Source organism: Scyliorhinus canicula, chromosome 5 (assembly GCF_902713615.1).
Source record: "Scyliorhinus canicula chromosome 5, sScyCan1.1, whole genome shotgun sequence".
NCBI lineage: Eukaryota > Metazoa > Chordata > Chondrichthyes > Carcharhiniformes > Scyliorhinidae > Scyliorhinus > Scyliorhinus canicula.
In genome coordinates, this window is record NC_052150.1 from 222,360,919 (window position 1) to 222,377,759 (window position 16,841).

General features: G+C 47.4%; 1 protein-coding gene across 2 annotated transcripts in view; it reads left to right on the forward strand.

The window, feature by feature from the left end:
* The first annotated feature begins 324 nt into the window (after positions 1-324).
* Positions 325-16,841, forward strand: part of LOC119966604 (tripartite motif-containing protein 14-like) — a 60,471-nt gene continuing 43,954 nt past the window's right edge. The window contains exons 1-2 of one of the 2 annotated variants that reach the window (XM_038798574.1): positions 325-883; positions 5,447-5,542. In XM_038798574.1, coding sequence (XP_038654502.1) covers positions 380-883; positions 5,447-5,542 — 600 coding nt within the window. In that variant the 5' untranslated portion in view covers positions 325-379. The remainder of the gene's footprint in view (positions 884-5,446; positions 5,543-16,841) is intronic. The other variant, XM_038798575.1, reaches the window with a different exon arrangement.

Genomic DNA, 16,841 nt, shown 5'->3' on the forward strand with positions numbered 1-16,841 from the left:
GAGGTCTGGATATCCTTCCTAATGGGTGATGCTCAGAATTGGGCACAATACGCCCGCTGAGGCCTAATGCTTTACAAAAGCATAATTTCCTTGCTTTTGTACTCTCTTTGTAAAGCCAAACGTCCCGTGTACTTTGATAACCTGCCCTGCCACCTCTAAAGATTTGTAATCCTATACCCCTAGCTGCCCCTCACCCACTTTGAGAGTGTACAGATCCCAGGGAGCAATTAAACACGGGGATGGAATCAAAGCTTGATCTTCCGCTGTGGTACATGAAGGGTTAATCTCCAGCCAGAGGGAACCTTGAAACAGTAACAACCAATCTTCAGTGCCTCTCAGTCAGTTTGTCTGCTGCTGCTCCAGACTTCACCTCTCTGCTATGTCAAAATCTCTGTCCCACATTGCGGAAAGAATGGCGGGGCCAGCTTCTGCCATTGAAACGTCTTGTTGCATCTGCAACTGCTCCTTCCCTGACACCGAGCAGTTGCCCTGCGGCCATTACTTGTGCTCAAACTGCACCGAGGACACCCAGGCCAGGGTGGCAGGCGAGGATACCATGTGCTGCCCACTGTGCGGCGATGTATTCCCCTTCGATCCCAGTCCGGCCCTCCCCCAGCCGGACAAGCCGGAGGAGGCTGCCTCCCTCCTGGTCCCCGCCGCCGGGCTTCTCTCATCCGGAGAAGACCCCGAGGAAGCCAATGTGTGCGACCCTCTGGGGGAGCCCTCGACTGACCTCACCGGGAAACGGTGCCAGGAACATAACGAGGTTCTGGAGTTTTACTGTGAAGATGACGGAGAATGCGTGTGCAGCCCCTGTACCATAACAGGCATGCACAAATCTCACTCTCTGATGAGCTTCAGGAACGCAGAAATTCAGATTAAGGTGAGTGAGAGGGAAGAGGATGGTCCAATTAAAATTTAAGCAGAGTTTTGGGGATATAAGATAAGACCAAAATGAGCAAAGGTGCAACAACTTTGGTGAGGAAGAGGAGATAGTGTGAAATCATAGAATGGTTACAGCACAGCAAGAGCCCATTTGGCCCTTTCTATGTGTATCTAACTAAAGGAAAGTACTTCTCCAAATGTCTATAATAGTGGTGAAGCCACAGACCAATGGGGAAGAACAAAGGAAATGGTAAGAGTTGCAAAAAGGGAATACGTGGCATTAACTGTGCAGTGGGATTGAGGGCGACCTTCCTTCTGAACAAACATCGTCAAACTGAAATTGTAAATAGGGAAATGGAAGACTTGGCGAAATAATTATCCTGCAATTATTCACAATAGAAATAGATAAAGTGTTGAAAATAGAATGAAAACAAGGGGCGACCTAATTTGAATGAATGTAAATTAGAAAAGGTAATGGAGAAAATAAAGCGATTGATAATTGCCAAGGCTCCACGACCTGATGAGTGCAACCACAAGATATTAAATAACGCAGGTGAGGAATCTGTTGATGTGTTAGTGCTGCCCGAGGCTCGAGGGGCTGAATGGCCTACCTCTCTTCCTAATTTGTACGTTTGTTCCAAACTTTCTTGATTCGGGAACTTTCTCCTTGGGTTAAAGGTCACCAATCTCACATGATCCTTTAAGAAGGGTAATGTGGAGATGCCGACGCTGGACTGGGGTGAGCACAGTAAGAAGTCTTACAACACCAGGTTAAAGTCCAACAGGATTGTTTCGAATCACTAGCTTTCGGAGCGCCGCTCCTTCCGGGCTGCACGGTAGCACAGTGGTTAGCACAGTTGCTTCGCGGCTCCAGGGTCCCAGGTTCGATTCCCGGCTTGGGTCACTGTCTGTGTGGAGTTTGCACGTTCTCCCCGTGTCTGCGTGGGTTTCCTCCGGGTGCTCCGGTTTCCTCCCACAGTCCAAAGATATGCAGGTTAGGTGGATTTGCTATGCTAAATTGCCCTTAGTGTCCAAAAAGGTTAGGTGGGGTTACAGGGATATAGGGTGGATGCGTGGATAGGGTGCTCTTTCCAAGGGCCGGTGCAGACTCGATGGGCCGAATGGCCTCCTTCTGCACTGCAAATTCTATGATTCTATGAGGTGGGACATAGAGAGTCGGGATTATGGGTGTGTGATTATGTGGAGGCCCGATCTGTGCTGAGGCCATAGCTTTTCACTATATTTCAAAATAGCTTGGCTAAAGGAGTACAGGAATAGGGAGCCTTGTAAGTTTGGACAGTTTCCTGTTCTTGATTAATGCGGGGATTAGGGCTTATGGGGAGAAGGCAGGAGAATGGGGATGAGAAAAATATCAGCCATGATTGAATGGCGGAGCAGACTCGATGGGCTGAATGGCCTTATTCTGCTCCTATGTCGCATGGTCTTATGGTCTGAGAGGAGATTTGTCAGAGGTATTCAAAATCATGAAGGGGTGTGCCATTCTGTCAAGTATCCGCGTTTGCTGATTGATCCAATGGGATGGTCAGTAATGTGAAAGGAGTAGAGATGGAATACTGTACTGATAGATGAAATGGAATCATAGAACCCCTACAGTGCAGAAGGAGGCCATTCAGCCCGTCGAGTCTGCACCGGCCCTCTAAAAGAGAACCCACTCCCCCGCCCTATCCCCGTAACCCTACCTAACCTGCACAACCCTGGACACTAAGGGACAATTTAGTATGGCCAATCCACCTAAATAAGTGGCCAAAATTGTGGTAGATGGAGTTCAATATGGGTAAGTCCACTTTGACGGACAGATGAGAGTATATTTGACATGGTTAGAAAATAGGAACTGTGGAAGAGCAGAGAGAGTTAGAGATCACTGTAAGATCATGGAATCACTACAGTGCAGAAGGAGGCCATTTGACCCATCGAGTCTGCACCAGCCCTCTCACAGAGCACTCCACCCAAGTCCACTCCCACGCCCTATCCCAATACCCCTTAACCTAACCGACACATCTTTGGACACTATGGGGCAATTTAGCATGGCAATTTCATCTAACATGCACAACTTTGGACTGTGGGAGGAAACCGGAGCACCCGGAGGAAACCCACGCAGACACGGGGAGAACGTGTAGACTCCGCACAGTCACCCAAGACTGGAATTGAACCTGGGTCCCTGGCGCTGTGAGACAGCAGTGCCAACCACTGTGCCACCCAAGAAAGATTGCAAAAACTAGATAACAGATACAAAGAAGTACAAGGGTGAGCCTTAACCATGGGTGCCATTAGGGTATTTGATGCTGGACAGACAACGCAAGGCCCCGACACCTGTCCTCACTCTATGTCCACCTGCAAGTCCATACACAGTAGCTACTGTTCAAGAACAAGGGAAATTCTGGATAGTATGGCGCCTTCCTACTGCACAGGCTCTAAGGTACACTGAAGCACCCCTTTGAAAGCTGACCTTACCCAAAGAATCAAACCTAGGAGCGTCCTCTATGACTCAGCAACCCACTGGAAATCCCGCAAACCCATCAGGGTGGCACAGCGGTACAGTGCGGTTAGTACTGCTGCCTCAGAGCGCCAGGGACCCAGGTTTGATTCCAACCTTGGGTAACTGTCTGTGCGGAGTCTGCACGTTCTCCCCTTGTCTGCGTGGGTTTCCTCAGGGTGCTCCGGTTTCCTCCCACAGCCCAAGGATATGCAGGTAAAGTGGATTGGCCATGCTAAATTGCCCCGTAGTGTCCAAGGATGTGCGAGTTAGGTGGATTGGCCATGCTAAATTGCCCCTCAGTGCCCAAGGATGTGCGAGTTAGGTGGATTGGCCATGCTAAATTGCCCCTCAGTGCCCAAGGATGTGCGAGTTAGGTGGATTGGCCATGCTAAATTGGCCCTCAGTGCCCAAGAATGTGCGGGTTAGGTGGATTGGCCATGCTAAATTGCCCCTTAGTGCCCAAGGATATGCAAGTTAGGAGGATTGGCCATGCTAAATTGGCCCTCAGTGCCCATAGATGTGGGGTTAGGTGGATTGGCCATGCTAAATTTCCCCTTAGTGCCCAAGGATATGCAAGTTAGGTGGATTGGCCATGCTAAATTGCCCCTCAGTGCCCAAGGATATGCAAGTTAGATGGATTGGCCATGCTAAATTGGCCCTCAGTGCCCATAGATGTGGGGTTAGGTGGATTGGCCATGCTAAATTTCCCCTTAGTGCCCAAGGATATGCAGGTTAGGTGGATTGGCCATGCTAAATTGCCCCTCAGTGCCCACGGATGTGCGAGTTAGGTGGATTGGCCATGCTAAATTGCCCCTCAGTGCCCAAGGATGTGTGGATTAGGTGGACTAGCCATGCTAAATTGCCCTTCCGTGCCCAAGGATGTGCGGGTTAGGTGGATTGGCCATGCTAAATTGCCCCTCAGTGCCCATAGATGTGTGGGGTTAGGTGGATTGGCCATGCTAAATTGGCCCTCAGTGCCCAAGGATGTGTGGGTTAGGTGGATTGGCCATGCTAAATTGCCCCTCAGTGCCCAAGGATGTGCGGGTTAGGTGGATTGGCCATGCTAAATTGCCCCTTAGTGCCCAAGGATGTTCGGGTTAGGTGGACTGGCCATGCTAAATTTCCCCTTAGTGCCCAAGGATGTGCGGGTTAGGTGGATTGGTCGTGCTAAAGTTCCCCTTAGTGACCTAAAATGTGCGGGTTTGGTGAGGTTACAGGGTTAAGAGGATAAGGCAGCGGGAGTGGGCCGAGGTAGAGTGCTCTTTCGGAGGGTCAGTGCAGACCTGAGAGGCTGAATGACCTCTTTCCGCGTTGTAGGCATTCTAGGTATCAGATAGATACAGACAGACACTCGGGCAACTACACAGCGGCTGCATCAGTCCCTCAACTTGGTGCTGAGCACTTTTGTCAACATGGGATCAAACCTCACCTCACAGACAGGAGAACAGAGTCCAGGCTGCAGTGTAGTGCTGCACTGCCAAAAACACGACCGTGAAGCTGAATTCCTGTCTGGACACTCAGATGGACATAAACAGTCCCGTGGTTTCATGCAACGATCAGCTTCCAGTGACCTGGGCTGTATTTATCCCTCACCCAGTATGGCCGGTTATCTCTTTGCCATTTATGGGGACCCTGTGTTTAAATGGCCACTGCTTTTCCGATCACAGTGGCTGTGGTCAGAGTCCCTTTCAGGTGCCCCCTCCTTAAGGCCCGATGGTCTCTAGACCCCCCTCTCAAAGTACCTGGAGAAGTGGGAAACGTTCCAAATGATCTGTCGCTTTGCTTCTTTACTGAGAATCAAATCATCCTGCCCTAAGAGCAGTATAGTTACAAAGAAGAGTTATACTGGACTCGAAACGCTAACTCTGTTTCTCTCTCCACAGATGCTGCCAGACCCTGCTGAGTTATCCCAGCACTTTCTGTTTTTATATCCGATCCCCAAATCTGCTGTACTCTACAGTTATTTCAGTATAGCCCCTGAACCTACCCGTTTTCCCTGGAATGCCTTTCAATCTATGCTCCAAATGATTTTTTTTCTGGGAATTATTTGACCTATCTTCACAGGGGAAGTTGACAAAAGAAATTGAGAGCCTTCGGATCATTCAGCAAGATTGCCATTTTAAACACCAGGACGTGACCGTGTCCCAGTCGGAGATAAAGGTAGAGTGCGGCGCCCGGGACCGGGTTTATGATGGGACATGAGCTGAATGTTTTGACACAGGAACAAGGGGTTGACAACTTGCAAACAGTCAAAACCTGACAGTGACATCCTGACAGTGTAAAACTGACAGTGACATCCTGACAGTGACAACCTGACAGTGTAAAACTGACAGTGACATCCTGACAGTGTGAAACTGACAGTGACAACCTGACAGTGTAAAACTGACAGTGACAACCTGACAGTGACAACCTGACAGTGACAACCAGACAGTGTAAAACTGACAGTGACAACCTGACAGTGTAAAACTGACAGTGACAACCTGACAGTGACAACCTGACAGTGACAACCTTACAGTGTAAAACTGACAGTGACAACCTGACAGTGTAAAACTGACAGTGACATCCTGACAGTGACATCCTGACAGTGACATCCTGACAGTGACATCCTGACAGTGACAACCTGACAGTGACATCCTGACAGTGTAAAACTGACAGTGTAAAACTGACAGTGACAACCTGACAGTGTAAAACTGACAGTGACAACCTGACAGTGACAACCTGACAGTGACATCCTGACAGTGTAAAACTGACAGTGTAAAACTGACAGTGACAACCTGACAGTGTAAAACTGACAGTGACATCCTGACAGTGACAAACTGACAGTGACAACCTGACTGTGTAAAACTGACAGTGACATCCTGACAGTGACATCCTGACAGTGACATCCTGACAGTGACATCCTGACAGTGTAAAACTGACAGTGTAAAACTGACAGTGACATCCTGACAGTGTAAAACTGACAGTGACATCCTGACAGTGTAAAACTGACAGTGACAACCTGACAGTGACAACCTTACAGTGTAAAACTGACAGTGACAACCTGACAGTGACAACCTGACAGTGACAACCTGACAGTGACAACCTGACAGTGACAACCTTACAGTGTAAAACTGACAGTGACAACCTGACAGTGACAACCTTACAGTGTAAAACTGACAGTGACAACCTGACAGTGACAACCTGACAGTGACAACCTGACAGTGACATCCTGACAGTGACAACCTGACAGTGACAACCTGACAGTGACATCCTGACAGTGACAACCTGACAGTGAGAACCTGACAGTGACAACCTGACAGTGACATCCTGACAGTGTAAAACTGACAGTGACAACCTGACAGTGACAACCTGACAGTGACAACCTGACAGTGACAACCTGACAGTTTACAACCTGACAGTGACAACCTGACAGTGACAACCTGACAGTGTAAAACTGACAGTGACAACCTGACAGTGACATCCTGACAGTGACAACCTGACAGTGACAAACTGACAGTGACAACCTGACAGTGACATCCTGACAGTGTAAAACTGACAGTGACAACCTGACAGTGACAACCTGACAGTGACAACCTGACAGTGACAACCTGACAGTGACAACCTGACAGTGACAACCTGACAGTGACATCCTGACAGTGTAAAACTGACAGTGACAACCTGACAGTGACAACCTGACAGTGACAACCTGACAGTGACAACCTGACAGTGACAAACTGACAGTGACAACCTGACAGTGACAACCTGACAGTGACAACCTGACAGTGACAACCTGACAGTGACATCCTGACAGTGTAAAACTGACAGTGACATCCTGACAGTGTAAAACTGACAGTGACAACCTGACAGTGACAACCTGACAGTGACATCCTGACAGTGTAAAACTGACAGTGACATCCTGACAGTGTAAAACTGACAGTGACAACCTGACAGTGACAACCTGACAGTGACATCCTGACAGTGACAACCTGACAGTGACAACCTGACAGTGACAACCTGACAGTGACAACCTGACAGTGACAACCTGACAGTGACAACCTGACAGTGTAAAACTGACAGTGACAACCTGACAGTGTGAAACTGACAGTGACAACCTGACAGTGACAACCTGACAGTGACAACCTGACAGTGACAACCTGACAGTGACATCCTGACAGTGACAACCTGACAGTGACAACCTGACAGTGACAACCTGACAGTGACAACCTGACAGTGACATCCTGACAGTGACAACCTGACAGTGACAACCTGACAGTGACAACCTGACAGTGACATCCTGACAGTGACAACCTGACAGTGAGAACCTGACAGTGACAACCTGACAGTTTACAACCTGACAGTGACAACCTGACAGTGACAACCTGACAGTGACAACCTGACAGTGACAACCTGACAGTGACATCCTGACAGTGACAACCTGACAGTGACAACCTGACAGTGACAACCTGACAGTGACAACCTGACAGTGACAACCTGACAGTGACATCCTGACAGTGACAACCTGACAGTGACATCCTGACAGTGTAAAACTGAGAGTGTAAAACTGACAGTGGCAACCTGACAGTGACAACCTGACAGTGACATCCTGACAGTGTAAACCTGACAGTGACAACCTGACAGTGACAAACTGACAGTGACAACCTGACAGTGACAACCTGACAGTGACAACCTGACAGTGACATCCTGACAGTGACAGCCTGACAGTGACAAACTGACAGTGACAACCTGACAGTGACAACCTGACAGTGACAACCTGACAGTGACATCCTGACAGTGACAACCTGAAAGTGACAACCTGACAGTGACAACCTGACAGTGACAACCTGACAGTGACAACCTGACAGTGTAAAACTGACAGTGACAACCTGACAGTGTAAAACTGACAGTGTAAAATTGACAGTGACAACCTGACAGTGACAACCTGACAGTGACAACCTGAAAGTGACAACCTGACAGTGACAACCTGACAGTGACATCCTGACAGTGACAACCTGAAAGTGACAACCTGACAGTGACAACCTGACAGTGACAACCTGACAGTGATAACCTGACTGTGTAAAACTGACAGTGACAACCTGACAGTGATAATCTGACAGTGACAACCTGACAGTGACATCCTGACAGTGACAACCTGACAGTGTGAAACTGACAGTGACAACCTGACAGTGACATCCTGACAGTGACATCCTGACAGTGACATCCTGACAGTGTAACACTGACAGTGACAAACTGACAGTGACAACCTGACAGTGACAACCTGACAGTGACATCCTGACAGTGTAACACTGACAGTGACAACCTGACAGTGACAACCTGATAGTGTAAAACTGACAGTGACAACCTGACAGTGACAACCTGATAGTGTAAAACTGACAGTGACATCCTGACAGTGACAACCTGACAGTGACATCCTGACAGTGTAACACTGACAGTGACAAACTGACAGTGACAACCTGACAGTGACAACCTGACAGTGACATCCTGACAGTGTAACACTGACAGTGACAACCTGACAGTGACAACCTGATAGTGTAAAACTGACAGTGACATCCTGACAGTGACAACCTGACAGTGACAACCTGACAGTGTAAAACTGACAGTGACAACCTGACAGTGACAACCTGACAGTGTAAAACTGACAGTGACAACCTGACAGTGACAACCTGACAGTGACAACCTGATAGTGTAAAACTGACAGTGACATCCTGACAGTGTAAAACTGACAGTGACATCCTGACAGTGACAACCTGACAGTGACAACCTGACAGTGTAAAACTGACAGTGACAACCTGACAGTGACAACCTGACAGTGACAACCTGACAGTGTAAAACTGACAGTGACAACCTGACAGTGTAAAATTAACAGTGACAACCTGACAGTGACAACCTGACAGTGTAAAACTGACAGTGGCAACCTGACAGTGACAACCTGACAGTGACAACCTCACAGTGACAACCTGACAGTGTAAAACTGACAGTGACAACCTGACAGTGACAACCTGACAGTGACAACCTGACAGTGACATCCTGACAGTGACATCCTGACAGTGTAACACTGACAGTGACAAACTGACAGTGACAACCTGAATGTGACAACCTGACAGTGACAACCTGACAGTGTAAAACTGACAGTGACAACCTGACAGTGACAACCTGACAGTGACATCCTGACAGTGTGAAACTGACAGTGACAACCTGAATGTGACAACCTGACAGTGACATCCTGACAGTGACAACCTGACAGTGTAAAACTGACAGTGACAACCTGACAGTGACAACCTGACAGTGACATCCTGACAGTGTGAAACTGACAGTGACAACCTGACAGTGACAACCTGACAGTGACATCCTGACAGTGACAACCTGACAGTGACAACCTGACAGTGACAACCTGACAGTGACATCCTGACAGTGACAACCTGACAGTGACAACCTGACAGTGACAACCTGACAGTGACATCCTGACAGTGACAACCTGACAGTGACAACCTGACAGTGACATCCTGACAGTGACAACCTGACAGTGACATCCTGACAGTGTAAAACTGACAGTGACATCCTGACAGTGAAATCCTGACAGTGACATCCTGACATTGACAACCTGAGAGTGACATCCTGACAGTGACATCCTGACAGTGAAATCCTGACAGTGACATCCTGACATTGACAACCTGAGAGTGACATCCTGACAGTGTGAAACTGACAGTGACAACCTGACAGTGTAAAACTGACAGTGACATCCTGACAGTGACAACCTGACAGTGACAACCTGACTGTGACAACCTGACAGAGACAACCTGACAGTGACAACCTGACAGTGACAACCTGACAGTGTGAAACTGACAGTGACAACCTGACAGTGTAAAACTGACAGTGACATCCTGACAGTGACAACCTGACTGTGACATCCTGACAGTGACAACCTGACAGTGACATCCTGACATTGACAACCTGAGAGTGACATCCTGACAGTGTGAAACTGACAGTGACAACCTGACAGTGTAAAACTGACAGTGACATCCTGACAGTGACAACCTGACTGTGACATCCTGACAGTGACAACCTGACAGTGACATCCTGACATTGACAACCTGAGAGTGACATCCTGACAGTGTGAAACTGACAGTGACAACCTGACAGTGTAAAACTGACAGTGACAACCTGACAGTGACAACCTGACAGTGACATCCTGACAGTGTAAAACTGACAGTGACATCCTGACAGTGACAACCTGACAGTGTGAAACTGACAGTGACAACCTGACAGTGACAACCTGACAGTGTGAAACTGACAGTGACAACCTGACAGTGACATCCTGACAGTGACATCCTGACAGTGACAACCTGACAGTGACATCCTGACTGTGACAACCTGACAGAGACAACCTGACAGTGACAACCTGACAGTGACAACCTGACAGTGTAAAACTGACAGTGACAACCTGACAGTGACAACCTGACAGTGACAACCTGACAGAGACAACCTGACAGTGACAACCTGACAGTGACATCCTGACAGTGACAACCTGACAGTGACAACCTGACAGTGACAACCTGACAGTGACATCCTGACAGCGACACCCTGACAGTGACAACCTGACAGTGACAACCTGACAGTGACATCCTGACAGTGACATCCTGACAGTGTAAAACTGACAGTGACAACCTGACAGTGACAACCTGACAGTGTAAAACTGACAGTGACAACCTGACAGTGTAAAACTAAGAGTGACAACCTGACAGTGACAACCTGACAGTGACATCCTGACAGTTTAAAACTGACAGTGACATCCTGACAGTGACAACCTGACAGTGTAAAACTGACAGTGATAACCTGACAGTGACAACCTGACAGTGACAACCTGACAGTGACAACCTGACAGTGACATCCTGACAGTGACAACCTGAAAGTGACAACCTGACAGTGACAACCTGACAGTGTAAAACTGACAGTGACAACCTGACAGTGTAAAACTGACAGTGTAAAATTGACAGTGACAACCTGACAGTGATACCCTGACAGTGTAAAACTGACAGTGACAACCTGACAGTGACAATCTGACAGTGACAACCTGACAGTGTGAAACTGAGAGTGACATCCTGACAGTGACAACCTGACAGTGTAACACTGACAGTGACAACCTGACAGTGACATCCTGACAGTGTAAAACTGACAGTGACATCCTGACAGTGACAACCTGACAGTGACATCCTGACAGTGACATCCTGACAGTGACAACCTGAGAGTTTAAAACTGACAGTGACATCCTGACAGTGACAACCTGACAGTGACATCCTGACAGTGACATCCTGACAGTGACAACCTGAGAGTGACAACCTGACAGTGTAAAACTGACAGTGTAAAACTGACAGTGACATCCTGACAGTGACAACCTGACAGTGACAACCTGACAGAGACAACCTGACAGTGACAACCTGACAGTGACAACCTGACAGTTACAACCTGACAGTGACAACCTGACAGTGACAACCTGACAGTGACAACCTGACAGTGTAAAACTGACAGTGACAACCTGACATTGACAACCTGACAGTGTAAAACTGACAGTGACAACCTGACAGTGTAAAACTAAGAGTGACAACCTGACAGTGACAACCTGACAGTGTAAAACTGACAGTGACAACCTGACAGTGTAAAACTGACAGTGTAAAACTGACAGTGACATCCTGACAGTGACAACCTGACAGTGACAACCTGACAGTGTGAAACTGACAGTGACAACCTGACAGTGACAACCTGACAGTTACAACCTGACAGTGACAACCTGACAGTGTGAAACTGACAGTGACAACCTGACATTGACAACCTGACAGTGTAAAACTGACAGTGACAACCTGACAGTGTAAAACTAAGAGTGACAACCTGACAGTGTAAAACTGACAGTGATAACCTGACAGTGACACCCTGACAGTGACAACCTGACAGTGACAACCTGACAGTGACAACCTGACAGTGACAACCTGACAGTGTAAAACTGACAGTGACAACCTGACAGTGTAAAACTGACAGTGACAACCTGACAGTGTAAAACTGACAGTGTAAAATTGACAGTGACAACCTGACAGTGACAACCTGACAGTGTAAAACTGACAGTGACAACCTGACAGTGACAACCTGACAGTGTAAAACTGACAGTGACAACCTGACAGTGTAAAACTGACAGTGACAACCTGACAGTGACAACCTGACAGTGACAACCTGACAGTGTAAAACTGACAGTGACAACCTGACAGTGTAAAACTGACAGTGATAACCTGACAGTGTAAAACTGACAGTGACAACCTGACAGTGACAACCTGACAGTGACATCCTGACAGTGACATCCTGACAGTGACAACCTGACAGTGTAAAAGTGACAGTGACAACCTGACAGTGTAAAAGTGACAGTGACATTCTGACAGTGTAAAACTGACAGTGACAACCTGAAACAGACAAACTGACAGTGACAACCTGACAGTGAAAAACTGACAGTGACATCCTGACAGTGACAACCTGACAGTGACAACTTGATAGTGACAAACTGAGAGAGACAAACTGACAGTGACAACCTGACAGTGACATCCTGACAGTGACAACGTGAGAGTGACACCCTGACCGTGTAAAACTGACAGTGAAAACCTGACAGTGTAAACCTGACAGTGTAAAACTGACAGTGACAACCTGACAGTGACAACCTGACAGTGTGAAACTGACAGTGACAACCTGACAGTGTAAAACTGATTGTGACAACCTGACAGTGACAACCTGACAGTGTGAAACTGACAGTGACAACCTGACAGTGTAAAACTGACAGTGACAACCTGACAGTGTAAAACTGACAGTGACAACCTGACAGTGACATCCTGACAGTGTAAAACTGACAGTGACAACCTGACAGTGTAAAACTGATTGTGACAACCTGACAGTGACAACCTGACAGTGTGAAACTGACAGTGACAACCTGACAGTGTAAAACTGATTGTGACAACCTGACAGTGACAACCTGACAGTGTGAAACTGACAGTGACAACCTGACAGTGTAAAACTGATTGTGACAACCTGACAGTGACAACCTGACAGTGACATCCTGACAGTGTAAAACTGACAGTGACAACCTGACAGTGACAACCTGACAGTGTGAAACTGACAGTGACAACCTGACAGTGACAACCTGACAGTGACAACCTGATAGTGACAACCTGACAGTGTAAAACTGACAGTGAAAACCTGACAGTGTGAAACTGACAGTGACAACCTGACAGTGTGAAACTGACAGTGACAACCTGACAGTGTAAAACTGACAGTGACAACCTGACAGTGACAACCTGACAGTGACAACCTGACAGTGTAAAACTGACAGTGACAACCTGACAGTGACAACCTGACAGTGACAACCTGACAGTGTAAAACTGACAGTGACAACCTGACAGTGACAACCTGACAGTGTAAAACTGACAGTGACAACCTGACAGTGACAACCTGACAGTGTGAAACTGACAGTGACAACCTGACAGTGACAACCTGACAGTGTAAAACTGACAGTGACAACCTGACAGTGACAACCTGATAGTGACAACCTGACAGTGTAAAACTGACAGTGAAAACCTGATAGTGTAAAACTGACAGTGACAACCTGACAGTGTGAAACTGACAGTGAAAACCTGACAGTGTAAACCTGACGGTGATAACCTGACAGTGACTACCTGACAGTGACTACCTGACAGTGTGAAACTGACAGTGAAAACCTGACAGTGTAAACCTGACGGTGATAACCTGACAGTGACAACCTGACAGTGTAAAACTGACAGTGACAACCTGACAGTGACAACCTGACAGTGTGAAACTGACAGTGACAACCTGACAGTGTAAAAGTGACAGTGACAACCTGACAGTGGGAAACTGACAGTGACAACCTGACAGTGTAAAACTGACAGTGACAACCTGACAGTGTAAAACTGACAGTGATAACCTGACAGTGACAACCTGACAGTGTAAAACTGACAGTGACAACCTGACAGTGACAACCTGACAGTGGGAAACTGACAGTGACAACCTGACAGTGTAAAACTGACAGTGACAACCTGACAGTGACTACCTGACAGTGTGAAACTGACAGTGACAACCTGACAGTGACAACCTGATAGTGACAACATGACAGTGTAAAACTGACAGTGACAACCTGACAGTGACTACCTGACAGTGTGAAAACTGACAGTGACATCCTGACAGTGACAACCTGAATGTGTAAAACTGAGAGTGACATCCTGACAGTGACATCCTGACAGTGACAACCTGACAGTGACAACCTGAGAGTGTAAAACTGACAGTGACAACCTAACAGTGACAACCTGACAGTGACAATCTGATAGTGACAACCTGACAGTGTGAAACTGACAGTGACAACCTGACAGTGACATCCTGACAGTGTAAAACTGACAGTGATAAACTGACAGTGACAACCTGACAGTGACAACCTGACAGTGACAACCTGACAGTGTAAAACTGACAATGTAAAACTGACAGTGATAAACTGACAGTGACAACCTGACAGTGACAACCTGATAGTGTAAAACTGACAGTGACAACCTGACAGTGACATCCTGACAGTGTAAAACTGACACTGACAACCTGACAGTGACATCCTGACAGTGTGAAACTGACAGTGACAACCTGACAGTGACAACCTGACAGTGACATCCTGACAGTGACAACCTGACAGTGTGAAACTGACAGTGACACCCTTTCAGTGTGAAACTGACAGTGACAACCTGACAGTGTGAAACTGAGTGACAACCTGACAGTGACAACATGACTGTGTGAAACTGACAGTGACACCCTTTCAGTGTGAAACTGACAGTGACAAACTGACAGTGTGAAACTGACAGTGATAATCTGACAGTGTAAAACTGAGAGACAACCTGACAGTGACAAACTGACAGTGCAAACCTGACAGTGACAACCTGACAGTGTGAAACTGACAGTGACAACCTGACAGTGTAAAAGTGACAGTGACAACCTGACAGTGGGAAACTGACGGTGATAACCTGACAGTGACAACCTGACAGTGTAAAACTGACAGTGACAACCTGACAGTGTGAAACTGACAGTGACAACCTGACAGTGTAAAAGTGACAGTGACAACCTGACAGTGTGAAACTGACAGTGACAACCTGACAGTGTAAAACTGACAGTGATAACCTGACAGTGACTACCTGACAGTGTGAAACTGACAGTGAAAACCTGACAGTGTGAAACTGACAGTGACAACCTGACAGTGTAAACTGAGTGACAACCTGACAGTGACAACCTGACAGTGACAACCTGACAGTGACATCCTGACAGTGACAACCTGACAGTGACATCCTGACAGTGACAACCTGACAGTGACATCCTGACAGTGACAACCTGACAGTGACATCCTGACAGTGACAACCTGACAGTGTGAAACTGACAGTGACAACTTGACAGTGACATCCTGACAGTGACAACCTGACAGTGTGAAACTGACAGTGACAACTTGACAGTGACATCCTGACAGTGACAACCTGACAGTGTAAAACTGACAGTGACAACCTGACAGTGACAACCTGACAGTGACAACCTGACAGTGACAACCTGACAGTGACAACCTGACAGTGACATCCTGACAGTGACAACCTGACAGTGACAACCTGACAGTGACAACCTGACAGTGTAAAACTGACGGTGACAGCCTGACAGTGACAACCTGACAGTGACAACCTGACAGTGTAAAACTGACAGTGACAACCTGACAGTGTAAAACCTGACAGTGACAACCTGACAGTGACAACCTGACAGTGACATCCTGACAGTGACATCCTGACAGTGACAACCTGACAGTGACAACCTGACAGTGACATCCTGACAGTGACATCCTGACAGTGACATCCTGACAGTGACAACCTGACAGTGACAACCTGACAGTGACAACCTGACAGTGACATCCTGACAGTGACAACCTGACAGTGACAACCTGACAGTGACATCCTGACAGTGTAAAACTGACAGTGACAACCTGACAGTGACAACCTGACAGTGTGAAACTGACAGTGACAACCTGACAGTGACAACCTGACAGTGACAACCTGACAGTGTAAACTGACAGTGACAACCTGACAGTGACATCCTGACAGTGTGAAACTGAGTGACAACCTGACAGTGACAACCTGACAGTGTAAAACTGACGGTGACAGCCTGACAGTGACAACCTGACAGTGACAACCTGACAGTGTAAAACTGACAGTGACAACCTGACAGTGACAACCTGACAGTGACAACCTGACAATGACATCCTGACAGTGACAACCTGACAGTGACAACCTGACAGTGACAACCTGACAGTGACAACCTGACAGTGACAACCTGACAGTGTACAACTGACAGTGACAACCTGACAGTGACATCCTGACAGTGACATCTGGCAGTGTGGAACTGAGCGACA